Source organism: Pyrus communis, chromosome 13 (assembly GCF_963583255.1).
Source record: "Pyrus communis chromosome 13, drPyrComm1.1, whole genome shotgun sequence".
NCBI lineage: Eukaryota > Viridiplantae > Streptophyta > Magnoliopsida > Rosales > Rosaceae > Pyrus > Pyrus communis.
The window spans coordinates 15,964,719-15,992,094 of record NC_084815.1 but is presented as its reverse complement, the minus strand read 5'-3'; the positions used below and the strand labels follow the sequence as shown (position 1 = coordinate 15,992,094).

At 35.0% G+C, this 27,376-nt stretch overlaps 4 protein-coding genes across 4 annotated transcripts; 3 read left to right on the top strand and 1 right to left on the bottom strand.

Moving 5' to 3' along the window:
* Positions 1-2,928: 2,928 nt before the first annotated feature.
* LOC137713943 (late embryogenesis abundant protein At1g64065-like) lies at positions 2,929-3,784 on the top strand. Its single transcript, XM_068453305.1, has one exon. It carries the CDS (start codon positions 3,020-3,022, stop codon positions 3,608-3,610), a length of 591 nt encoding a protein of 196 aa, XP_068309406.1. The 5' UTR covers positions 2,929-3,019; the 3' UTR covers positions 3,611-3,784.
* A 14,436-nt stretch (positions 3,785-18,220) lies between these two features.
* On the top strand, positions 18,221-19,368 carry LOC137711943 (late embryogenesis abundant protein At1g64065-like). The gene has a single exon (XM_068451096.1). The coding sequence runs from the start codon at positions 18,299-18,301 to the stop codon at positions 18,929-18,931; it is 633 nt and encodes a 210-aa protein (XP_068307197.1). The 5' UTR covers positions 18,221-18,298; the 3' UTR covers positions 18,932-19,368.
* A 2,818-nt stretch (positions 19,369-22,186) lies between these two features.
* LOC137712248 (late embryogenesis abundant protein At1g64065-like) lies at positions 22,187-22,654 on the bottom strand. The gene has a single exon (XM_068451358.1). The coding sequence runs from the start codon at positions 22,652-22,654 to the stop codon at positions 22,187-22,189; it is 468 nt and encodes a 155-aa protein (XP_068307459.1).
* Positions 22,655-25,892: 3,238 nt separating this feature from the next.
* Positions 25,893-26,762, top strand: LOC137711930 (late embryogenesis abundant protein At1g64065-like). The gene has a single exon (XM_068451085.1). The coding sequence runs from the start codon at positions 25,971-25,973 to the stop codon at positions 26,601-26,603; it is 633 nt and encodes a 210-aa protein (XP_068307186.1). The 5' UTR covers positions 25,893-25,970; the 3' UTR covers positions 26,604-26,762.
* Positions 26,763-27,376: the final 614 nt, after the last annotated feature.

The window sequence follows — 27,376 nt, the reverse complement described above, 5'->3', positions numbered from 1 at the left end:
TTAGTTTTGCCTTGGCAAAGTGTGGGATTTGAGAGCGAGTCCTACAGTTTCAGTTTTTGAAGGTTTCGGATATCCACACAATCTATTGGGAGCAGTCTGGAAATCCAGACGGCCATGTGAGTTGCGATTCTTGGTCCTAAAACGACTTAGTTTTTGCATTTGTTTACTATATAATGTGATTCTTCGGTTATTAAAGATTCCAATTTTTAGAAAACGGGCATTTAAAATCCTCTCGAAGTAGTAGGATTTGGAAGTGAACTCTACTGGAGAAGTAATTCATTGTGTTCAAATTTCATTAGGTAAGTTCAGTTTCATATTAATTTCGGTAGTTTATTTGTAACCGTGCATAAATCAAGGAGAAGAGAACAAGGGGAGGGAGAAACAAAGATACAGATTGACAAAGACTCTTCCTCTACATCGACTAATTCTTATCGCAGGTCAATCTTGATTCTCCATTTTCTTTGTATTCCTTCCAGCGTTTGTCCACTATTCATCAAATTCTTTTTAATTTCCTTCCGTTTTCATGCATGATTGTTGATTATTTTCTTTTGAGTGAAAAACTGGATTTGTTTCTTCTCCATGTAAGTGCCCATTGGTGAGTTTCTTATGCTTACAAGGAAACTATTGGCTCTGGGGAGTTTTTGTTTATATTAATCCATTTTCCGATTATTTATCAGGCTTTTTCCATTAGGTTTTCAAATCATTTGCATTCGGTGCAGGCAGTGAAGTTAAATGTGATATGGTGTATGTGTGAGCGAGACATTGTGAGGAATGACAAAAACGTGGGAAGCAGAAAAAGATGAGGAAAGAAATTAGAACGTGAAGAAGGAAAAACTGTTATATGCAGTTGTCAGTAGTCCCCCCGGTTTCAAACTGTATCTGAAGCATATATTAAACCGACACCATCGTGCAACTTGACACGAGGAGAAAATGAACGTGGCATCAGATTTCAAACTGCTATGGGCAGTTGCCATTTGATTCCACATTTAATTGATCGCCAATCTCTCAGGTATTTGCTTCCACCCTTTTCTTCTCTTTTGTCTTCTTTGGCATTTGATTTCTATCTCCCTTTTTATCCTGCGTTTTAATTTCAGATTCTAGGATCGCTTCTATTTATCCATTATTTTTCCCAATCTTTTTCCTGTTTATTCCCGTGCAAAGTGCATTGTAGGAAGGCGGAGCATCATATGGCCATTTTTAAAGGTAACGCCCCAGAATCTATTGCTTAATTTAAATTTTTCTTCAGGTAAGGTTTGTTTGATCGTTTTTATGCAGTTTTCTCTCCTTTTGCAGAAAATCGAAGCCATCGTTTACGTATTTCGTCTACACTTTTGGTTTCTCCAATATTCTCTTTTTCTACTATTATATCCACAAAGTGAATTGTCAGATAATTTAGAACGCAGGAACAAAGAAGGAAGGAAAACAGGAAAGCCTTCATGTTAGTTTTCTTTTACAGGAAGACCCATTTCACTCGCCGTGATCAACAACTGCAGCTTCTTGAAGTAGCCTTTCACTCACCATAAACGACAAGTGCGGCTTCTTTAGCAGTATGTTTATTAGTCTCTTTTCAAATCAAATTCACTGCCATTAATTAACTGTTTCTCATCGATCATTCATTTCTGATCATATTGATGCTATTTGATTATTCATAGATCTGCCAAATACGATATATAGTATAGAGTTGTGCTATGTATTTCTAATTTGGTTTCCATGCAAGAAAATAATATCATATTTGCATATCACTGTATTAGTTTACAAAGTGTTTGCGAAAACGTCTCAAAGTGTGTTTTGATTTCTGGTTTGCTTAATCTATATCTATATATATAAAGAGAGAAGCCTAAATAAGTGAAGCTTTTAATATTCCATTTATGTTCTTACTTTGATAGAGAAAATAATTAACAACTACCCAACAAAGTAGTAATATTGTACAATTTAGAAATCAAACGTGGAAGAGACAAATTCAACCACGTCTACAAAGTTTTTCTCAAACTGCATATAGCCTTGCCGAGGAGGATAGGCAGAGGCCATTCCATCAGTTTTTCCCGAACTGCAGAGATATCCTAGCGGAGGCCATTAGTAATGGTTACGGTATTGAAGAAGCAGAAAAAAGGCATGTATGTATAGCGCAACAAGTCATTGCAGTTTCATTATATTTAAAGACTGGAAGGTACGGGCACTAGGTACCAATTGTGTGGGCTACAGTTTCAATCTTTGTCGAAAGTGTGCAATTTGGGATGATGGATGATGAATTCCAGATGGTTGCGATTTATTAGTTAAAGTTACTTCTTGCTTCCTGTTTGGGTTAATATTTAATATTGGGCTTTATGTTAGTTAGGCCCAAGGATGCCAAAGTGATAGGACTTTAGGTAGGAACTTGCATCCAAAATCCCATGTTGTTTGACAATTGCATTAATAACATTTAAATCATTACTTTACGCAAAGTGAAAACGAAAAACATGATAACTTTTTAGGACGTGCATGATAAAAAAAAAAGTTCCTCTTTGCACAATACATTTAAAGTATATCTTGACAATTACAATGGGAAAAACTAACACAATACACCTTTAGGGGCGCATAGCGCCCGTGATGCAAAAATGCCTCTCGCACGCACGTTAGTGCGTGCAGAGAGGCTAGTATTGATTTATTAAGAGAAGCTTCTACGGATATTTAATATTAAAATTTTCTCTCTTGGCTGACCAAAGAAAAAACCTAAAAGGTCCTCACTCCACCAAATTCATCGATTATCTATAAGTCAATAATTCCCACACTTGGACGCGTTTGGTTTGGTGTGTGCGATAAAATTGTTCCCTGATGAACTCACATTTTCCAGGAAATTCATTCCACAACACAACTTATTGAAAATAGGCCAAACTCCAAACACTATATAAAGCACATTACTCTTTCATCATTTCCACAAACAACTCCCTCGCTTCCAATCTTTCATTCCACAAAAAGAAGCCAACAAAGCAGGCAACTTTTTTTTTTTTCAGCTCTTTTATCAGAAAAGAAGGAGATTAACATGGCTTGGAAACAAAATGATGCGGAATCATTGCAGTCCGCTGACGAGCTGAAACGCCAGAAAAGAATCAAATTGGCCATATACATTGGTATTTTCATTGTGTTTCAGATTATAGTAATAACGGCAATGAGTCTTACTGTGATGAAAGTGAAGACCCCCAAGCTCAGGCTAGGCAACATCAACGTCCAAGAGCTCAACTCCACCCCAACAACACCTTCATTTGACACTAAATTCACAACCCAAATCAGAGTCAAGAACACAAATTTTGGTCCATACAAGTTTGATGAAGGCACTGTCACGTTTTTGTACCAAGGCGCAACTGTCGGGCAAGTTTCGATTCCAAAGAGCAAGGCAGGAATGCTTTCCACCAAAAAATTTGACGTCGAGGTGAGCTTGAGTTCAAGTGCTTTGAGCAGTTCTAATATTGGGAATGAACTGAGCAGTGGGGTGTTGACTCTCAACGGTGCGGCTAGGTTGACTGGCAAGGTTGAATTGATGTTTATAATGAAAAAGAAGAAGGCTTCCACCATGAACTGCACCATTGCATTTGCTCTGTCATCGAAGACGCTCAAAAGTTTGCAATGCAAGTGATCAGACCTGCGAGATCAGTATTAGTTCTTGAATTTTATTGTTTCATTTTTTATCTTCTATGGGACTTCTTGCATTTTGCTGCAGAATTTTCATAGTATTGCTCTACTTTGTTTTTGTTTTTCTTATTTTTAATTTTGTTTGATTGAATATAGAAACAGATGATTAACTTCTGTAGTACATATAGCAAGAATTCCTTCCTTCATCAAATTGAATCCAATCACAAAATTTAATAGAATCGGATAGTGAAATGAAGAATAGATGTTGGTAGAAGTATTGTTGGACTGCACAATCACATTTGCCATGTCGTCAAAGACGGCCCAAACTTACAATGCAAGTGAAATCAGACGTGATATTTATTTGGAAAGAATTTTTGTGGACACTTCTGTCCTTCTGCACACCTTGCTTATTTCTATTGTTTGATTTTCTTGATTTCTTCAATTCAAAAGTAAAAAACAAATGCAAGTACGTAGGATGAGAAAAAAAAAATGTACGGAAATCACTTTTCTATTGAATTCTTTTATCCTAAAGTGTGTTCCCGTAAGGTCGTTAATTTTTGGTTCCTGCTGCAATTAGAAGGTCATTAGGACGTTAAAAAATAACTCTAAAACGAAGAAAAACGATGAACAAATTAAACATGAAAGATATCCCTATTTCGAACTCCAAACTGAAGAATATGTTTCTCTTGGATCTGCTATACCGGCTGCCGGTTTGAGCATCTTTTTGGGGTATACTAGTAAAGAGAGAAGAAAAAGTATGATATCAATTTATGTTTGGGGGACTAAATCTACCCTGCTTTTTTCCTAGTTTAACAAGTACACAATTCAATGTAAAACAATGAGTATAAACAACATTGTAACCACCACACTGTAGCAGTTGAACCTCAGTACAAGTTTACATTAAGTTCAATTATCATTCAATTCTAATCTGAGTGGCTAACTTAAGTGGCAGTGAGTACCTCTGCAGCTTCATCTCTCCTCTATAGACTGCTTGATGAAGGCAACCACCATTCCAACTCAATCTTCATCCAAGCTCAGTCACAAGATCCATTGTGTATGTAAATGGTTCTGTGATCATAAAATCAGTGAATTGACATTGGAAATAAACGTTATTCTAAACGTACAAATACAGAGAATGATTATGATGCTCTGATATGAAGAACATGTTGTAAACTAAATCAAAATCCAATCAAGCAATAAACAAAATACAACGATTTCAGAGTTCCTCCAATATAGGAGTACCTCTCTAGCAACGGAAGCTTTATTGATTACCAAGAAATAGAAGAGAACTCACAAACACAAAGTGTTCTCAAGTATACAAACTTATGCCTCTCAAAAACTCTCACACACAAAACTCTATCCCACATTCATCTATTTATACTAATAGATGACATAGGTTTACACAAAGTTCCCAGAATATAGGTAACCAAACCCTATACTAAAACCAAATCCCAAACCAACTAGGAAACACAAATCCAAATATCTCGCGTCCAAGATATCCTAATCCTTTTTAGTTTAGGCATGTTGATTTAATGCCAAATCCAACAATCTCGACCTTGGCATGAAATCCATAAGAGGCATCAAACAACTTCCGTTGCTCCACCATATCGCAAGACCAAACTTGCTTCACCTGCACCAAATCCAAGCAGTGCTTGAACTTAGCTGTATTAACCACCTTTGTCAACATATCAACTAGATTATCTTCGGTAACAACCTTTTTTAGACAAATCTCACCTTCAACTACCACTTCTCTCGCAAAATGATATCGTACATCAATGTGCTTAGTCTTAGCATGATGTACCTGATATTTGGCTAAATAAATGGCCCTTTGGCTATCACAATATACATCCAACTTGTGTTGTTCTACATCTAAATCTCATAATAACCGCAGAGTCCACTTTGCTTTTTCGATAGCTTCAGTGATCATCATGTATTCTACTTCTGTGGTTGATAGTGCCACCGTTGGTTGTAATGTTGATCTCCAACATATAAGACCTTTTGTCATAGTAAACACATACCCAGTTGTTGATCTTCTCGTGTCTAAGTCTCCAGCAAAGTTTAAGTTCACATATCCAACTGAGAACTTATCAATTGCTTCATCACATCATTCAAAATTAGAAGGAATTTCAGCCTTAATTATTGACAATGCATATACCATGTAGGCCATGCAATCATTATATCTTGCAGGTAGGGATATGTCTCTTTTTCCCTTCCTTTTGGCTATGCAATCATCTTGTATCTTTAATTCTTTTGATGGTGTTTCTTCTTCGCGATCACTTTCTTCATGTTCAAGTTGATCACCTTGTCTTTCTTCTTCCACAACTTTCTTACTCAGCTGTGAATTCACAACTACTTGATCTCCAAGCTCCACTAGCTGAACATCTTCCTTAAATTTCATGTGACTTTCATCGAATGTCACATCTCTACTTACTATAATCTTGTTCAACTTGGGACACCAAAGTCTGAAGCCTTTCACACCACTATTGAATCCCATAAAGGTAGATTTCTTAGCTCATGGATCCAGTTTTTTTTCCTTCACATGAAAGTAGACATTGCATCCAAACACTCATAGCTTATTATAGTCCTAAGCTGGTTCTCTAAACCACACTTCAATGGGTGTTCTACCCTCCAATGTTGTTGATGGTAGTCAATTAAGCAAATAACATGCATAGCTCAAAGCTTATGCCCAAAATCTCTTTGGCAGCTTAGCTTGAGATAGCATGCAACAAACTTTCTCGAGCAAGGTCTTATTTAGTCTCTTAGCTATCCCATTCTGCTGCGGAGTATGTCTAACACAGAAATGTCGAGTAATCCCTTCTTTTTTACACACTTTGAAGAAAGGATCAAAGGTATATTCCCCTCCATTGTTACTTCTCAGTATCTTAATCTTCTTTCCAATCTTGTTCTTCACCATGTTCTTCTATTCTAGGAAGATGTCAAGAACCTTGTCCTTTCGTTTCATCATATATATCCATGATTTGCAAGAGTAGTCATCAATAAAAGATACAAACCATCTTCTTCCACCTAAAGAAGCATTCATTGCAGGCCCCCAAATATCAGAGTGAACATAGTCCAAAATCCCTTTCGTTTGATTAACAGCTGAGCCAAATTTCACCTTTGTTTGTTTGCCAAGAACACAGTGCTCACAGAACTCTATCTTTCCAGTTTTTGCTCCTTTTAAGAACCTTTGCTTGATCAATCCTTGCAATGCTTTTTCTCCTACATGTCCTAACCTCATGTGTCATAATGCAGACAAGTCATTTTTATCACTTTGCACTTCATTAGCTACCATAGCCACTCCATTTTCCAAAGTTTTTCCTTGTAGCATATAAAGTAAGCCATTCTGAGGCCCTTTCATTATGACAAGTGCTCCTTTAGCAACTTTGAGCATGTTGTTATCAAAGTAAAACTTGTAGCCTTGTGACTCAAGAGTGCCTAGTGAGATCAACTTTTTCTTCAAATTTGGGATGTACTATACACCATGCAATTCCAATTCCTTGAGTTGTACATGGGTTATCATCTCTCATATACACAGTTCCATTCATAACTTTGAAGCTTGAAAACCAATGCCTTTGAGAAGTCATGTGATGTTACAACCTGTGTCAAGCACCCACTCTTTCATATAATCCACAGTGCTCAATGCAGTTAAGGCATAGACAAATTTCTCATCCCCGACTTCAACCATATTTGCTTCGAAGTCATCATTCTTCTTTTTATTATTTTCTTTAATTTTAGGGCAGTCCTTCTTCCAATGTCCTTTTTCATGACAAAAAGCACACTTATCTTTGTCCAAGAACTTCCTATTCTTTGAGACTCCTCTAGTACGAGACCTACTATTTTTCCTGTACGAACCTTTCTTTTCTTTTGATCTCCCTCTCACCATCAAAGCTTTAGAGTTATTTCTTTCTTGCTTGTCAAGGTGTCTCAGCTCATGATTCATAAGAGCACTAGAGATTTCATCATACTTAATTGTTTCCCTACCATAAATCCAAGTATTCACGAAAGGCTCATAGGATTTAGACAATGAGTTCATCAGGATCAAGGCCTTGCCTTCATCTTTGATTATCTCTTCAAGATTTGCCAATTCAGCTATAAGCTTATTAAACTCTTCTAGATGGCCAATCATCTTCGTGCCCTCTTTGTACTGGAACCTGTATAACTTGCTCTTGAGATGCAGTCGATTCTCTGCACTTTTCTTCATATATTTTGTCTCCAATGTAGCCCACAATTCCTTTGCAGAAGTTATATTCATTACACCATACTTTTGTTGCTTTCCCAAGCATAGCCGAATTGTAGAACATGCATAAGCATTCAATCTTTCCTATTCTTCTTTTTTCATTGCAAACAACATGTCTCCTAACACAACAACCAAACCTTGTTGTATTAGGACATCTTGAACCTTACACTGCCGCATAGCAAAGTTGTTCATTCCATCAAATTTCTCAATTTCAAACCTAGCATCTTGGTTCCATTAGTGCCAGACTTTTCTTCAACATCATCACCACTGGTAGAATCACCAGTCTTCGTCATTGCTTGATAGTCACAACCCACGTAAGAACCTAAGCTCTTGATACCCCTTGTTGTAAATTAAACCAAAAACCAATCAAGCAATAAACAAAACACAATGATTTTAGAGTTCCTCCAGTTTAGGAATACCTCTCTAGCAACGGAAGCTTTATTGATTACCAACAAATACAAGAGAACTCACAAACACAAAGTGTTCTCAAGCATACAAATTTATGCCTCTCAAAAACTCTCACACACAAAACTCTATCTCACATCCATCTATTTATGCTAATGGATGTCATAGGTTTTCACAAAGTCCCTAGAATATAGGAAACCAAATCCCAAACCAACTAGGAAACACAAATCCTAATATCTTGCGTCCAATATATCCTAATCCTTTTTAGTTTAGGCATGTTGATTTAATGCCAAATCCAATAAAACAGTGCTCAAAAGCTTAGTTGATAATTAGTATCAAATAGTAAAAATCATTTAGCTTCTCTCAATTGAACTGCAGCTCAAATGCTTAGTTGATAATTAGTAGGATATATCATCAAAACATATGATTTCAAAATACGCAATGCTCATCAATTTGAGGATACAAGAAAGAAGAATTGATTCATACCTTCATGAGTTTTTAACAGAGATGAGACATTTTCTCTCACTAGAATTAAGTGGATTTTCTCAATGTAGAATGCAAATTCGGAAAAATTCATTGAGTGTTATGGGGAGCTCACAAGAAGCATGTGATAGAATGATACTGCTCAAATCTCTCGGCAGCTTTATTTGGGGAAGAACCCATTAATTATATGAGTACAATGATATTTCACATTAGCAAGTTAAAAGAGCAACCATTAGCTCAACAATTAAACAGTAACCATGAAATAATCAAAAGTAAAACTAACAAGTGTAAAAAATATACACATCTACAAGGTTTTAAACTTGACAAAGCAACATATATTGAAGACAGAAAGAAAGGAAAACCTGGCATAAATGGTTAAAAATAATCAATAGATGTTTTATAAAATTCAAATTCAAGGGTTGCACAAAGATTACAAATCAAGAACTAGTTTTGTTTAGAACTGGCAGTTTTTGACATGATATGGTGACACGACATAAAAACGACACGAAAATAACGGGTTTCGGGTCAACACGATAACTAATCGGGTCATTATCGGGTGACCCACCAGTTAATAACGGGTTCTTAACGGGTATACATGTGGGTAACACGTGGGTAACCCGTTTCGACCCGTTAAGAAAAAAATTATTTTGATAATTTTAAAGTTTATTTACTAAAAGATTTATTATAAAGTACAATAGCCATATTAATATATACAATATTTCTATATTTTATATATATATATATATATAGTTTTGAATTATTATTCTATATAAGCTTTTTTTTTTAAAAAAAAAGTTTTAGTCATTATTTATTTTTATTATGAGAGTTCCTTATTATCATTACTAGGATAAATTTTACTTAACATGTTGTTGTTCAAAATTAAAATAAACTAGTACAATATTTGTATAGCCAAGAACTAAGAAGACATAAATACAAGTATGAAAAATGTGAAAGAATATATAAACACTCGTGATTCATCATGTGTAGATAATGGTTACACTTATATTATCATTTAGATTTTTAAAATCCTCCAAACCCTCATGAATAATGTTTTTTATTTGAGGGAAAAATTAATAAAATTAATCATAGTTATTTTAGAAGTGTAAAAAATGTAAAACAAAAATATACAATCACTCATAGTGATAAGCTTTACAACTTTCATGAAGGGGTCAGCTTCGAAATGCAACTCTATAATCCATAAACCTTAAATATCACATTTCGATATTTACAGTTAACTGAAATATGAGTCGAGGTCATATAGTTTGTAGAAACTTTATAAACATCAAGGAATATTTTCACTAACCGTAAAACTTTGAATATAATATCAAGGATCCAAATCATTCATCTTCCTGCATCCTCTAATAGATCATGCTTTCAAAAAAGAAATTTTGAAAAAAACAAAATTTGATGAGAACAATGAGTGTAAATGTAAACAACAATCAACGGTTAAATTTTTGATCTATGATTTATATGATTATAGTGGCGAATTTTGAAGTTAATTTCTTCATGAAAGTTGTAAGGGTTGTCATTACGAGCATTTATATATATATATATATATATATATATATATATTCTATATTTTTTACACTTTTAGATTAATTAAAAAACTATTGAAGACTTTACTTAAATAACAGCCGTAAGATAAATGAAAGTAAATCTGTACCGTTGGATTCTATTTCACTTATATTATTAGAACTTTTTTGGATGAAAAAAAACCCTTCTCTATTCCAATGGTTTCCAATTTTACCATTTGATCAATTTTGGCAAGTGAAAATATACATAAAAGAAAACTGCATTTTAATGTTTTGGATGTGACAATATGGCATGTATATACTTATTTAGTATTATGTTTTTCATTTGATTATTTATTGGTTTAAAATATATTTTCCTTAATGGGTAACGGGTCAAGTCATATTACCTGTTAATATTATCGGGTCGGGTCATTTTACCCGTTTATTTTAACGGGTATTACACGACACGACCCGTTAAGATATTGGGTATGACACAAACATGGAAAACATGACACAATTTCAAGGTCTAGTCATGTTCACTCGTAGTTTGAATCCTAAATATGTTACAGAAAGAAGTAGTTCAACTACACCCTCCTGCTCCACGCTACTTATCTTGTATAATCACTTACATTGCAAACTTTTCAGCATCTTTGATTACAAATCAAATGCAATGGTGCCGGTGGAAGACTTCTTCTTCTTCATTATAAACATCAGTTCAACATTTCCGGTCAAGTTAGCCGCGCTGTTCAGAGTCAACACCTCACTACTCAATTACCTACCAAGATTGGAACTGCTCAGTGCTCTTGAACTCAAGCTCACCTCAACATCAATTTTTTTGGTAGAAAGCATTCCAGCCTTGCTCATTGGAATAACAACTTGCCCAACAATCACGCCTTAGTAGGAAAAAGGTGACAATGCCAACATGATATGTAACATCCCACATCGTCCAGGGGAGTGGATCTTGTAAGCCTTATATGTATATTCCCATCTCTACCTAGCACGAGGCCTTTTGGGAGCTCACTGGCTTTGGATTCCATCGGAACTCTGAAGTTAAGCAAGTTCGCGCGAGAGCAGTCCCATGTTAGGTGACCCACTGGGAAGTTCTCGTGTGAGTTCCCAGAAACAAAACCGTGAGGATGTGGTCGGGGCCCATAGCAGACAATATCGTGCTATGATGGAGTCGAGCTAGGATGTGGTGGGGGCCCGGGCCGGGATGTGACATCAAACTTTTATGGACCAAAATTTGTGTTCTTAACTCTGATTTGGGTTTTGAATTTTGTGTCGAATAAAGGTGTTGCTTGGATAGAGTTAAGGTCTTGGACGTTGATGTTGCCTAGCTTTACCTTCGGGGTCTTGACTTTCATCACAGTGAGACTCATCGAGGTTATGATGACGATCTGAAACACAATGAAAATACCAATGTATATAGTCAATTTGATTCTCTTCTGGCATTTTAACTCATTAGCAGATTGCAAAGATTTCGCATCACTATTTTTCCGAGCCATGTTAGTTATCTGCTAGATTTTGTTGGTTTCTTTTGTGGGATGAAAGCTTGCAAGTGGAGGGAGTTTGTTTGTGGAAGTGATGGAAGACAGTGGATTAATTGGGTTCTTTAGAGAAAGGCCTTTGAAACTCTTATTTTTCCAAAGAAAAACCCACATAATAGTAGACGTTCAAATAAAACCCAAAATTCAAATAGACTACCATGTAGACAAATATATAACCAATTATTACAACATATTTACAACTTATGCCACAAAACCCTAATTATGTCAATAAATATTATTACTTACCCCAATTATTATTAGCAATTAACCCCATATGGAAATTTTACCCTTCTTGTATCATAAATATTAGTAACATATATATATATATATATATATATATATATATATATATATTAATTTATCCATATCCATAAACAATTATGGGCACATTTTTCGTATGAAAAAAGAAAATCCTTTGTACAATCAGTTATTTTGCATCAAATAATATTGTTTGATAAAATAACAAACCAATTAATATTTTATGTTGTAGGTAAATTATTTTACATAGATTATTACATACATTAGACATTTTTATTTTACCTAGATTATTACATACATTAGACATTTTTTATTTGTTATTATATATGCATATTAAAAATAATTTATCTATATTTATATGTAAAATATAAGTAAATTAATTTTGAATCAAATATCATTAATTTTGTAGGTAAATTAAAATAGTAGTTACATTGTTTTGGTCAAGTTAAACAGTGCCCAAATTATATAGTAAAAACTAAACCAAGACAAATTATTACCATTAAAATAACAAAATAGATACATTAGTTTTTTTTTTATAAGATTAAACAATAGGTAAATTATGTTGTAGGTACATTATGTTTGTAAAAAAAAAAAAAGAAAAAAAAAAGGGAAATTGAAAGTAGTAGATATATTATTTTCAACCAAATTTCCTTTATTTATAGGTGAATTATTTGCATGTACTATTACATATATATTGAGCACATTGTATTACACCCGTCCCAAATTTTACGTTTCTATTAATTTTAGAAGCATGAATTTACGAAAATGCCCTAGAGGTATGGACTTTGACTTCCGTTGATCATCGGTTAGAGTGACGTATGACTTATTCTTTTAGCATATCCTCGTAGTACTTGCCACTACGAACACATAGGCGAAAGCCATTTGCGAGTCCGAATTATAACGGTATAATTACGGACGTTTGAAGTTGGTTATTTAAAGGTAGTTAAATTATTTGAACTCCCACCTTGTGGGAAGACTAACTAATCAGCTTTAAGGAAAGAGAAAAAGGGACCAATCAAATTAAAAGGGATGGAGGACCAATGAGAAATTAGAAAAAAAAAAAAAGAAAAAAAAAAAGAAAGACACGGGAGTAGCCTACCCATCAACCCACACCCACCCCGAGCTCCCATTTTCCAAGGCCGATTCCGGCCAATTCCGGTGGAGATTTTCGACGCCACCACCACCATCTTGAAGCACTCATTCCCCTCTAAAAACCCCACCCATGAACCACCTTCATTAACCACGGTATGTGGTGGTTTGAGGCCATGAAAGTCGACAAAAATGAATAGTACTCCAACCACCTTTTTCAAATTTTCAGCAAATCAGCAAAGCAATGGCCGATGCCACCACTTGGGCTTTGTAACCCATCATCCCAGGAGAAAATCCCAACCAACCTTGACCTCGTTGGACCACCGTATACAATGAATCGACGTCGGGGCGGCAGACTGCTACCCACGGTGGCGCGTGGCCAGTGGGCCGCCAATGCTATTTTTTTGGCTATGTTAAATGTCTTTAATTTAGTCTTGATATTTGAATGACGTAGGTTGATCGTTGGACCCTAAATTCTCTACGATACGTTAATAGGTATTTATGTGAATCGACGATCTAACCGTCGGATCGTCACTAAACTTTGTTACATTGTAGTACATAATATTTGAAGAATGTAGGAACTTACGGATTGGGAATCTAACCTATAGATCTTTCCGAATTGGATTTGTAAGTTCATAAAATAAAACGTTAACCGCTAATTAGTTTTGGGAATTGGCGAGTATCCAACCGTTGGATCGTAATAAAATTTTATATGTTATTCTAGAAGCATAATGTGGATCTTTGGAAGTTACGGATTGAAAATCTGATATGTGGATCTTCCGAATCGAGTTATACAGGGTTGTAGACCCTACCGTCGATCAAAGATCGGCGGTTGACTTTTGGTCAATGGGTCTCAAATTATTCTTGAAGGTCCTTGAGGATATGTTTTATGTAAATTATGTATTCTATTGGTAAGAACTTTGAGACGTGATTTGATAATTGGTCACAGGCGACGATAGATCGTGATGTCTTGATGTGCGTGTAAGATAATCATAGCGTGGACTCCAGGTGAGTGGGTCTTTTTCTTTCATAGGCATATAATTGATAGTTCCACAAGCACTTCTAAAGTGATCTATGCTTGTTACCTACAATTAATCATTGCGAACTACAAATGGCTTGATCTCTGTTTAGGGTACTTAGGCAGTCTAACAAGACGTTAGATGCAGCCATATAATAAATAAGATTAAATAATTGAGACAATAGCCTTGTTTAGTGAATTGAGCAATGTGAGGGACATTGGTGGGAAGTGTGAGATTTAGCTTTATGATTTGGTGATTAAATGTTGATCATAAATCAATGCGTGAAGAATCAAGAAATTGAAGTAAGGAAAGGTAAGTAATGATAGTTAATTTAACTAGTGTCTAATTGGGCTTAACATTGATGATTACTCTCAAAAGTAAATAGTTTGGGAGTAGGGTGTTATTGATTGTACATGTTACGCCGTATTATATATTTTGGGAATATCATGAAATGTTTGGGTTTAAATTGCGTCATGGCATATTCATATGGATATTACCTGAACCTAACTATTGTGAATGCTTTGAAGTGCTAAATGATACCTCAGATGCCCAAGTAAGCTTCAGGTGAGTACATGTTGATGATAGTGATGGTAGTGAGTATGATTGCGTTGAGATATATTATAGCTCATAAACCTACACCCCGGTGTTAGTGCTCTCGCCCGTGGCCAGGGCACAGTCCTTCACGTGATGTTCACCTCCCGCACCTTACGCTCACCTTGGATCCAAGGTAAGTGCACAATCCTGTCGTACATACCACTTTAGGTGGTTCTGACTCGTAGGTGACCTGCGATTATTCGCACAGTTTTCACGTGATTGTAGCACTTGAGCATATTTATTTACACCCAGTCTTGTCGTACAGACCACTTTAGGTGGTTCCGACTCGTGTGCAGGTATACTTATTGAGCTATTGGCTAGCATGATTGATGAGATATGTGATGAGATATGGATAAGTCGTACAAGTCACTATAGGTGACTTCGACTTATATGCTAGCCATGATTGATGAGATATGTGATGACATATGGATAAGTCGTACAGGTCAGTATAGGTGACTCTGACTTATATGCTAGCCATGATTGATGAGATATGGATAAGTCGTACAAGTCACAAGAGGTGACTCCGACTTATATGCTATCCATGATTGATGAGATATGTGATGAGAGATGGATAAGTCGTACAGGTCACTATAGGTGACTCCGACTTATATACTAGCCATGATTGATAAGATATGGATAAGTCGTACAGATTATTAGAGGTGACTCCGCCTTATGTGCTAGCATTGAATGATGAGATATGGGTGCAGTCGTACATGTCACATTAGATGACTCCGACTGATATATCATTTTGTATTGATTAAGTTCATTTGGCCTACTTATTAATGCATGGTGGAGTTGATGGACATGGCAAACCGTGGTGTTGGCCATTTTTTAGTATGGTTTGGATATATGTATATATGTTGTATTGTCTTATGGAAAACGATACGGGTTTTACATTGAGGGGCATTACTTTTAGAGAGGTAATAACTTTGGGAAGCTTGGTTTTATTGCTCACTCACACTCTCTGTTTGGTGCCCTCCAGGTTTTAGCTACTAAGTTTGTATCGACAAGGATCTGTGGCGAATCTTAGAATTGATGGATACTTCTGAGGGTATGATTCTTACCCACACTTCTGTACCTTACTTATGCTCTAACCTCGTGTGTGAAATGGGTTCGCTCTCGCTCATAACGCACTCTGGTATTTAAAATTAATAGGTTCAAATTATTCACATTTTTCTACACTCTCACATTTTATGGTTTCGTCACCTTTTAGGTGTCGGCCAACATAGCTTGATTCAGGGTCCAAATGATATTTAAAATTTTTAGGTTCAAATTATTCATATATATATATATATATATATATATATGCATTTAAGATGGAATGTGATGTTTAGTGGTACAAGCTTCCACGAAATGCTGAAATGTAACCAAACACGCGTCCATCATTGGGATTTTGACTATATTCAATCTAGACTGCTGTATATAGGATGAAGTCTTCTATATGACATAGCTTACAAAGAAAAGGATAAAATAAAATAAGACGTGACCTGCATTTCTCTCTAAGACTTGGAGAGATCCAATTGTTTGTGTTCTAGGGAAAGTCTTTATAGGTTCTTTCCATTATATTAATCATTTCAATCACACGTTGAACACAATATTAACTTGAATATTAAATTAACCTTCTTCAGCCTTGTTGGATTGGTTTAAGGTTCTACTATATTTATCATTTCAATCACATGTGAACACAATATTAACTTGAATATTAAGTTTATTTGCTGGATTGGTTTTAAGGACATCTTTCATTCCTTAATTTTATAATTTGAACACCCCATTCCACTTTGTTTCTTTAAGAAATAGAAAAAGGCAAGTATTTTTGGTCCATCATTTTTCTCCTCCGCACTCATCTCTTCCTTTTTTTTTTTTTTTTTAATTTTTTTAATTTATTTATTTATTTTTTATTTTTTGCATTTCTCTATTTTCCTAGTCTTACGATTGAGTAAATTAAAGAGTAACTAATGTGGAGGTGAGCTTGAGTTCAAGTGGCTTGAGAAGTTCCAATCTTGGCAGTGAACTGAGCATTTGGGTGTTGGCTCTCAATGACGCGGCCAAGTTGACGGAAAAGTTTGGACTTGTGTTTATAATGAAGAGGAAGAAGTCTTCCACCATGGACCGTACCATTGCTTTCGACTTGTCATCAAATCTGCTCAGAAGGAAAATAAATAAATAAGTTTTTAACATTTTCCCAACGAAATAGGTGCAGTGCAGGTCGTTGGGCAAATGTACATAATCTCGTTGGGCCACAATTGTAATTTTGTCAGGAAAACATAAAAATTTTGCCTCATTCTTTTTCCAACAAAATAAAATTTACCTCATGTAAAAGTGTTAGCTCTACGAAATATTCTACAATTTCTTTTGTCAAAGGCTATTTCCCACGATTTTTTTGTCAAAAGTAATTTGGGCTATCAAGTTTAAGTGACATTTGCCCAACGAACTTGGTTAGTTTGTTCAACGAAATTTTAGGATTTAGGAACACGTGTCATAATTTTTGTGTTTCACATTTATAGTTGAGTTTCTTATTTTATTTTATTTTCTTTCTTTAAAAACTCAGGAATGAGAACTATTTTAGTATGATTTAAACTAAATTCAAACATAGGATTTTTTTTAAGAAGAAACTATATTTCATTAGGAAAACTTTAATCATAAAGGACATCTAAAGACATCAAAGACATTAAAAAGTAAACTCAAAAGAAAAGGCTACGTACATCACAAAATTTTAGCAACAAAACTCATACAATCCAAAATGACCACAACCATTATTTGATCTATAACTCTAAACCTTTACTGCCACCATAAATTAAAACTGTGCCGTCATAAAACTCATTGCATCTCACCATAAAGAACCTATGGAACAATATTGAGGATTTGTGAAATCGAACGTGGTCTCAAACAATTTAGATGCATAATAACAAACAATAGTCTTGATTTGACTTAGTAGGAGAAACAAAACACAAGAGTAAGCAAAGTGCTTCAAATCTGTAATGCATTAAAAAAAAAAAAAAAGAAAAAAAAAAAAAGAAAGAGAATAGAGAAAGAATATCATTAGTGGACTTGGGATGGAAGAAAATTAGAAAGGTAGTGACGGGGAACTCAGATCTGAGCATGCCTCAAATTAAATCACCACTAGAGAAATTACAGCAAGAGATATCATGCACCATAAGGGAATATTATTCACTTTAAGAATTTTATTTACAAAGGAGATATTGTGCACCATAAGAGAATATTATTGTCGCGTGGGACTACAGAATAAAATCAAAGTTCATAAACAGTAAAGTACCCTAATATACATCCTTCCACCTGTCGTTAGGTGATTTGCTTCACAAAAAGTCATCGACCATCTAGAACTAGAAGTCAATAATTCCACCTTCGCCAAAGAACGCGTTTGGCGTCTGCAATAAATTAATTCCTGGACAAACTCCAAACATTATATATAGCACCTACTTTTCCATCATCTCCACAAACAACTCCCCTCCACTTCCAAGTTTAATCGTTGCAAAAATACGTCACAAATTAAGAGAATTTTCTTTTCACTTGTATCACAAAGAGAACAACATGGCCGAGAAGAACCAACAGGTTCATCCTTTGGCACCAGCAAATGGTTACACAAGAAGCGATGCAGAGTCTTTGGAAACCGCTGATGAGCTGAAGCGCAAGAAGAGAATCAAATTGGCCATTTATATTGGCATTTTCATTGTGTTTCAGATCATGGTCATAACCGCGATGAGTTTCACTGTCATGAAAGTAAAAACCCCAAAGGTTCGGCTAGGCAACATCAACGTGCAAGACCTCAACTCCGTCCCAGCAACACCTTCATTCGACACTAAATTCACAACACAAATCAGAGTCAAAAACACAAATTTTGGTCCATACAAGTATGATGCAAGCATTGTCACATTTTCGTACCAAGGCGCGACTGTTGGGCAAGTTTCTATTCCCAAGAGCAAGGCTGGAATGTTTTCCACCAAAAAACTCAATGTCGAGGTGAACTTGAGTTCAAGTGCATTGAGCGGTACGAACCTTGGCAGTGAAATGAGTAACGGAGTGTTAACTCTCAACAGCGCAGCTAAGTTGACGGGAAAAGTTGAATTGATGCTTATAATGAAGAAGAAGAAGTCTTCCACCATGGACTGCACCATGGCGTTTGATTTGTCATCCAAGACGCTCAAAAGTTTGCAGTGCAAGTGATTAATGACCTGCGACATCAATACTTGTACTTGATTTGTTAATTTTTTAATTCGTTCTCTTTGTTACTTGTATTTTGTTGGAGAACTATATATTAGATTTCTCTATAATTTTAAGCCAATGAGGCCCCGGGCCTGATTTGTTATTTCTTTTTCGTTATTTTATAGGATTGGATATAGAAATAGTCGCTTATTTTCTCTAACATGTTTAGTAATTGCAAAATTTAAAGCCTAATGAGGCCCCGGCCTACTTATCATCAAATTGAATCCATCACAGAAATTCATAGAATTTTGAGAGTGATGTACCATCACATTTGATTTGTCATCAACGGCAGTCCAGATTAAGTTTAGAATGCAAGTGGAACCACACATGATATTTCTTTAACCTTCAAATCCTAAATAGTATGCTAGCCCATTTGGTGTCGAGTTTTTATTCTAACTAGGCCCTTGCAAACACTAAGTATGTATAATTGTTTTTTTTTTTTTTTTTTTGAACAAATGATATTATCTACATTAAGATGTGGAAAGTAGGTTGGGCCTTATACTTTGCTAGCCATAATAATATAGTTCAAATTTATATTTGGCGAGAATCGAACTTAACAGACCTCTTACTTATAAGTGAAGAGGAATATCGCTAGACCGAAATACTAAGTTACTACGGTCCAGATTTATTAGAATTTTGATAGTGATGCACCATCACATGTGATTTGTCATCAAAGACGGTCCATATTAAATTTAGAACGCAAGTGGAACCACACATGATATTTCTTTAACGTTCAAATCAGTATGCTATTTTTTATTTTTTGAACAATGACATTATCTACACACTAAAAGGGTGGGAAGTGGGCTAAGTCTCACATGTGCTAGCCGTAATAATGTGGTTCAAATTCGCATTTGGTGAGAATAGAACCTAAGACCTCTCACTTACAAGTGAAGAGGAATACTATTAAATTGTAGTACTAAGTGACTACGAATATGTAATTGGCATTTTATAATTCTGTACTTTCGTATTTTTAAATTTTTTTTGAATTTTTTGAATTTTTAAAATGTGAAAGAAAACTAATAAAAATAACAACCCATAAACGTGGGGACTCTTTAATTATCACCATCGAAGTTAAACTACTATTTTACCCTTTTCAAATCAAATTGTTTTCCTTTAAAATCTTAACTAGAGAAGGGCAATTTTAGGTAGTTCAAAAACTTCATATTTCAAAAGCACTCAACTAGCCCCTTGCTTCTTGTTCCTTTCTTGTTGAATGTTTTGCTCCTCATGCACAGAGATTGCGATTACTTCATTTAAATCCTACTTTTCCTTTTTTGCAATGTAAAGCTCTTCAACTAAGAGTACTGTAGGGAGTTTCAGGCAAAGTGAACCATTAAAGGATCTTCAATCTTAATGTCCAGTGCATTAAGCTTGGCAACCACATCAACCATGGAAAGATGTGTTCTATTACATCACCACCAATTTACTTAGTAGTATTCAGGGTGTTCATTAGGGTTACATTCTCAGCTTTCTTAGATTCCTTAAATTTGACTTCAATGGAATCATGGTATGCCTTAACATTATCAGACTCAGTGATGGCTCCCCGAACAAGGTCAGACATTGACCTCTTGATCACCAACAATGCCTCCCTATTTGCCTTAATATACTTCTCATACTCATTCTTTTTGTCAGCAGGTGCATCATCTGCAGGCTTGGCAGGTTCCTTTTCCCATAAAGCTAAATCGAAACCCATAAGTCTTAGGGCTATTTCAATGTCTTGTCTCCACTTAATATAGTTGGTTCCATTGAGTGTTTTTGAATTGAATTCTGGGAGCTAAGAACTGAAATTTTCAAACAAAAGGAAGAAACATTCAAGACCCTACGTACTTTACAACTGAAACAACTCTAACCTTTGTTTGGTTTTTAAGTTTAATCAGTACCAGTACAAAAATATCAAATTACATGAGCAAGGAGTTGAACACATGAAAATCATCCGCCTTTGTTTGGAAATTAACTTTCACAGGCTTCATGCAATTCATACTTTTCACTGAGCTATTAGTAATTGAACCAATTAAGGTCAATCACACCTTTGTTTTGGGGATGTAACCTCATTGTTATGATTACTGACACAAAGTGATCAACTAGACCTTGAATTTTAGCAGTCCTTGAATCAATGAGACGAGTTTGTTGTTTTCCTTTTCACCCAAAAACATCTCAAAACATTGATCATGTGATGACTTGCAAGCTTTAAAAATTAAACTTTCAGTCAATAACATACTTAACAAACAAGGTTCTGAAACAAACAATTTTCCAGTTTTTATAAAGATTGGATAATTTGATTTCTGTAGCGAAATACGGTAAACCTTATTGAGGTTGGCCTTATTAAAAATTAGTGAAGTGATATTTGATTTTGTTGGTTAATTAACGTAGTTAATTGTTAATATTGTGCAGCTTGGATTCATGAAATCTTTTATTTGTTGTGATTGTGGAACTGTGTTGGAAATATGTGATATATGTGAATGACAAAATGACAATACTCTAGCTGGTATATAGTTTCACTATATAGTTTGGAATCTAGTGATTCATGCTACTCGAGTTTCATTAAGTGATTTTGGAACCCTATGTTTATCTGCTAGAAGGTACTATAAGAAATATCAGAGTTTAGCAAATGGTGAATTACGAATGGCTTCATCTCGTCATAGGGTGCATAGGTAGTTTAACAAAAAGGTTAGATGCAACCATAAAATATAGTAAAAAAAAGTTGTTATTGAACAGTTGGGTTGTTTCTGGTTATGACTCATAAGCAAGGCATGATCGATGAACAAATATTCTTTGACGTCACATGTCGATTCTGGACGTATTTTGGGATTGGGACGTGACGTGACGCTACTTACATTCCAAAATATTCCTGATTAACTGTAATGACCTATTAATTGTTGGATTAGGGTCTAACATCCAACAAATAGAGCAACCTTCAACAAGTAAACAGTAACCATGAAATAGTCAAAAGTAAAACGAACGTGTAAAATTACACACATCTACAAGGCTTTAAACTTGACAAAGCAACATATATTAAAGACAGGAAGAAAGGAAAACCTAGCATAGAAGGTTAAAAAATAATCAATAAATATTTTATAAAATACAAATTCAAGGGTTCCACAAAAGTACAACAAATCAAGAACTAGTCTTGTTCACTCGCAGTTTGAGTGCTAAAGATGTTACAGAAAGAAGCAGTTCAACTCCACCCTCTTGCTCCACGCCACTTATCTTGTCCAGTCACTTGCATTGCAAACTTTTGAGCGTCTTTGAAGACAAATCAAATGCAATGGTGCAATCCATGGTGGAAGACTTCTTCTTCTTCATTATAAACATCAGCTCAACCTTTCCGGTCAACTTAGCCCTGCTGTTGAGAGTCAACACCCCGCTGCTCAATTCCCTGCCAAGATTGGAACTGCTAAGTGCACTTGAACTCAAGCTCACTTCAACATCAATTTTTTTGGTAGAAAGCATCCTAGCCTTGCTCTTTGGAATAGCAACTTGCCCGATAGTCACACTTTGGTACAAAAACGTGACAATGCCAACATCAAACTTGTATGGACCAAAATTTGTGTTCTTGACTCTGATTTGTGTTTTGAATTTTGTGTCGAATGAAGGTGTCGCCTGGATAGAATTGAGGTCTTGGACACTGATGTTGCCTAGCCATTCCTTCAGGATCTTAACTTTCATCACAGCGAGACCCATCATGGTTATGATGATGATCTGAGACACAATGAAAATAACAATGTATATGCATGGTCAATTTGATTCTCTTCTGGCGTTTTAGTTCATCAACAGATTGCAAAGATTCCGCATCACTATTTTTCCAAGTCATTGTAGTTGTCTGCTAGATTTTGTTGGTTTCTTTTGTGGGATGAAAGCTTGGAAGTGGAGGGAGTTTGTTCGTGGAAATGATGGAAGAGTAGTGGGTTATATAGAAGGATTTAAGATGGAATATGATGTTTAGTGGTACAAGCTTCTACGAGATGCTGAAATGTAACCAAGCACGAGTTTCTATAGGATTTTTGAAATGGGTAATGCTAGAGAGATTAAATTTGGAGATAAAATTTGAAAACTAAATGATGTGTTATCAATAGGAACGAGCACGTTTATCAACGCTTAAGTAATAAACCAATAATCAATTTTTATGTCCTTTAATTTTCAAAATTTTATCTATAAATTTAGTTTCCTTTTTTGGAAAAGTTATGGAAAAACTGGTATATATTTTATTATAAACTATTAAATAACACACAATAGTATCTCTATAAATGCAAGAAGAACAAGGAATAGAAGAACCTTAAGAGATCGAGGCTAGAATTTGATTCTATAGCCTTAAGACAAGATTGACCCTCAGTGGTGCCTCAAGGTTTGCGTTGGCAAATGTCTCCCAAGATACAACCATCTTTTTCTTCGAGGAAGTAGCACTCCAATCCACAAAGAACAACGAACCAAAAGTGTTTAAAACTCTCTCTTTATTGAACACTAAAAATTTTTATATGATTTCTGGATGCAAAATTATTACTAAAATGCTTGACTTGGTGGTCTATTTATAGACACTGACATGCCCCATTTCAAAGTAGACGTCTGTTTTCAAAAGGACAAAGGATGCATCCCTTTGTTCAACAGTCATAGCCCAACTACATGAAATGACTGGAGAAAACCATTTGCGTATTCAAGTGGTTCAAACTAAAATGACCGAATGATACATCACATGTATCAGGCCTTTATTTTAACTGGTGTGTCCTTTCAGATAGACAGTTAAACCCTTATTTAAATTTCAAACAAGAGTAACCGGTCTAATTCATCCCATAGCAACTTTCATGACAATACAAAATTAATTGAATAGTTGCGTAGACTACCCAAATTGGCAATCAAGACCAACTCAGTTTTTCCACTTTAATTTTCATTCACTTAAAATATTTAATATTTAAATATTAATAATAGTAACTTATATTCTAATATTATATTTCTAACATTCCTTAGCATTACCTTTTTGACATATAGTCCACCTAGACGTACGTCTGTATGTAGGAATAAGTCTTTTATCTGATATAGCTTACAAAGAAAAGGATAAAATAAAAATAAGACGTGAGGTGCATTTCTCTCTAATAAGACCTGGGGAGATCCAATTGTTCGTGTTCTAGGCAAAGTCTTTATAGGTTCCTTCCATTATATTAATCATTTCAATCACATGTTGAACACAATATTAACTTTCTTTAAGCCTTGCTGGATTGTTTTAAGTTTCTATTATATTTAGCATTTCAATCGCATGTGAACACAATATTAACTTCAATATTAAGTTTATTCGCTGGATTGGTTTAAGGACATCTTTCATTCCTTAATTTGAACACCCATTCCACCTTGTTTCTTAAAGCAATAGAAAAAGGCAAGTATTTTTGGCCCATCATTTTTCTCCTCTGCACTCATCCAATTTTTTTTTTTTCCTGCTCCTGCATTTCTCCATTTTTCTAGTCTTATGATTGAGTAAATTAAAGAATGACTAATGTCTAATGTAGAGGTGAGCTTGAGTTCAAGGGCCTTGATAAGTTCCAATTTTGGCAGTGAACTGAGCATTTGGGTGTTGGCTCTCAATAACATGGCTAAGTTGATTGAAAAGTTTGGACGCATGTTTATAATGAAGAAGAAGTCTTCAACGCACCATTGCTTTTGATTTTTCATCAAAGCCGCTCATAAGGAAAATAAATATATAAATTTTTAACGTTTGCCCAACGAAATAGGTGCAAGGCAGGTCGTATGCAAACCTACGTAATTCCATCGGGCCACAATTTTAATTTCGTCCAAAAAATGTAAAAATTTTGACTCATTTTTTCCCCAAAAAAAATCAAATTTCCCCTAGATAAAAGTGCTTGCTCGACGAAATATTCTAAAATTCCATCGGTCAAAGGCTATTTCCCACCATTTTTTTTCGTGAAAAGTAAATTGGGCTGACATGATTAAGTGACATTTGCCTGACGACCTTGGTTAGCTTGCCCAACGAAATTTTAGGTTTAGGAACACGTGTCATAATTTTTGGATTTTGGCATTTATGGTTGAGTTTCTTATTTTATTTTATCTTCTGTCTTTAAAACCTCATCAATGAGAACTATTTAAGTATAATTTAAACTAAATTCAAATATAGGATTCTTTTTTTTTTTTTTTAAGAAGAAACTATATTTTATTAGGAAAACTTTAATTGTAGAAGACATCTAAGGACATCAAAGATATTAAAAAAAAATAAAATCACATCATAAAATTTTACCAAGACTCAAAACAAAAATCATACAACCCAAAATAACCAAAATCATAAGTTAACCTATAACTCTAAACTTTGACTGCCACCGCAAATTAAAATCGTGTCGCCATGAAACTCATCCCATCTCGCCATAAAGAACTTATGGAACAATATTCAGGATTTGTGAAATCGAACTTGGTGTGAAACGATTTAGATGCATAATAGCAAACAATAGTCTTGATTTGACTTAGTAGGCGAAAAACACAAGAGTATATTGCAACAAAGTGCTTCAAATCTGTGATCAATTGAAAAAAAAAAAGAAGTTAGAGAAAGAATATCATGTGTGGACTTGGCAGAAAATATCTGAGCATGCCTGAAATTAAATCACCACTAGAGAAATTACAGCAGAAAATATCATGCACCATAAGGGAATATCATTGTCATGCGGGACTTAAAAAAGAATAAAATAAAATAAAAAGAATAAAATCAAAGTTTATAAACAATAGAGTACCTTAATATATATCCTCTACCTGTCGTTACTCGTTAGGTGATTTGCTTCACAAAAAGTCATCGACCATCTAGAACTAGAAGTCAATAATTCCACCTTCGGCAAAGAACGCGTTTGGCGTCTGCAATAAATTAATTCCTAGACAAACTCCAAACATTATATATAGCACCATACTTTTCCATCATCTCCACAAACAACTCCCTCCACTTCCAAGTTTCGTCGTTGCAAAAATACATCACAATTTAAGAGAAATTTCTTTTCACTTGTATCACAAAGAGAAGAACATGGCCGAGAAGAACCAACAGGTTTATCCTTTGGCACCAGCAAATGGTTACACAAGAAGCGATGCAGAGTCTTTGGAATCGGCTGATGAGCTGAAACGCAAGAAGAGAATCAAATTGGCCATTTATATTGGTATTTTCATTGTGTTTCAGATCATGGTTATAACTGCGATGAGTCTCACTGTCATGAAAGTTAAAACCCCAAAGGTCCGGCTAGGCAACATCAACGTGCAAGACCTCAACTCCGTCCCAGCAACACCTTCATTTGACACTAAATTCACAACACAAATCAGAGTCAAAAACACAAATTTTGGTCCATACAAGTATGATGCAAGCATTGTCACGTTTTTGTACCAAGGCGCGACTGTCGGGCAAGTTTCTATTCCCAAGAGCAAGGCTGGAATGCTTTCCACCAAAAAAATCAATGTCGAGGTGAGCTTGAGTTTAAGTGCATTGAGTGGTACCAACCTTGGCAGTGAAATGAGCAACGGGGTGTTAACTCTCAATAGCGCAGCTAAGTTAACGGGAAAAGTTGAATTGATGTTTATAATGAAGAAGAAGAAGTCTTCCACTATGGACTGCACCATGACATTTGATTTGTCATCGAAGACGCTCAAAAGTTTGCAATGCAAGTGATTAATGACCTGCAGATTTATACTTGTACTTGATTTGTTGATTTTTTCATTCGTTCTCTTTGTGACTTCTTGTATTTTGTTGCAGAACTATATATAAATAGATTTCTCTACTATTTCAAACCAAGCCTGATCTGTTGTTTCTTTTTCCTTTTTCCGTACGATTGAATACATAATCGATGCTTCTTTTCTCTAACATATTTAGTAATTGCAAAATCAACAGAATACCTGGCCTACTTGTTATCAAATTGAGTCCATCACACAATTTTAATAGAATTTTGATAGTGATGCACTGTCACATTTGAAATGTCATCAAAGACGGTCCAGATTAAGTTTAGAAGGCGAATGGAACCACACATTATATTTCTTTAACCCTAAAATCCTAAACAGTATGCTTGCCCATCTGGTGTGGAGGTTTTATCCCAACTAGCCCCTTGCACACACTACGTATGTGTAATTTGCATTTTGCAGTTTTGTATTTTTGTATTTTTTTAATTAATTTTTTTAAATTTGAATGAAAATCAATAAAAGTTACCACCCTAAAAATGTGGGGACTCTTTAATTATCATCATGAGCTCTTTAATTAGGCTGCCTATTGTGTGGTTTAGCCGAACTCCCCCTCCCTTTAATATAAATATATCGATGTAGTAAAAAAAATATAATAATAATTGTCATCATGGAAGTTAAATTTTATTTTACCCTTTTCAACTTAAATTGCTTTCCCTTAAAATCTTAATTAGAGAAGGAGAATTTTAGGTATTTTAAAAACTTCACCAT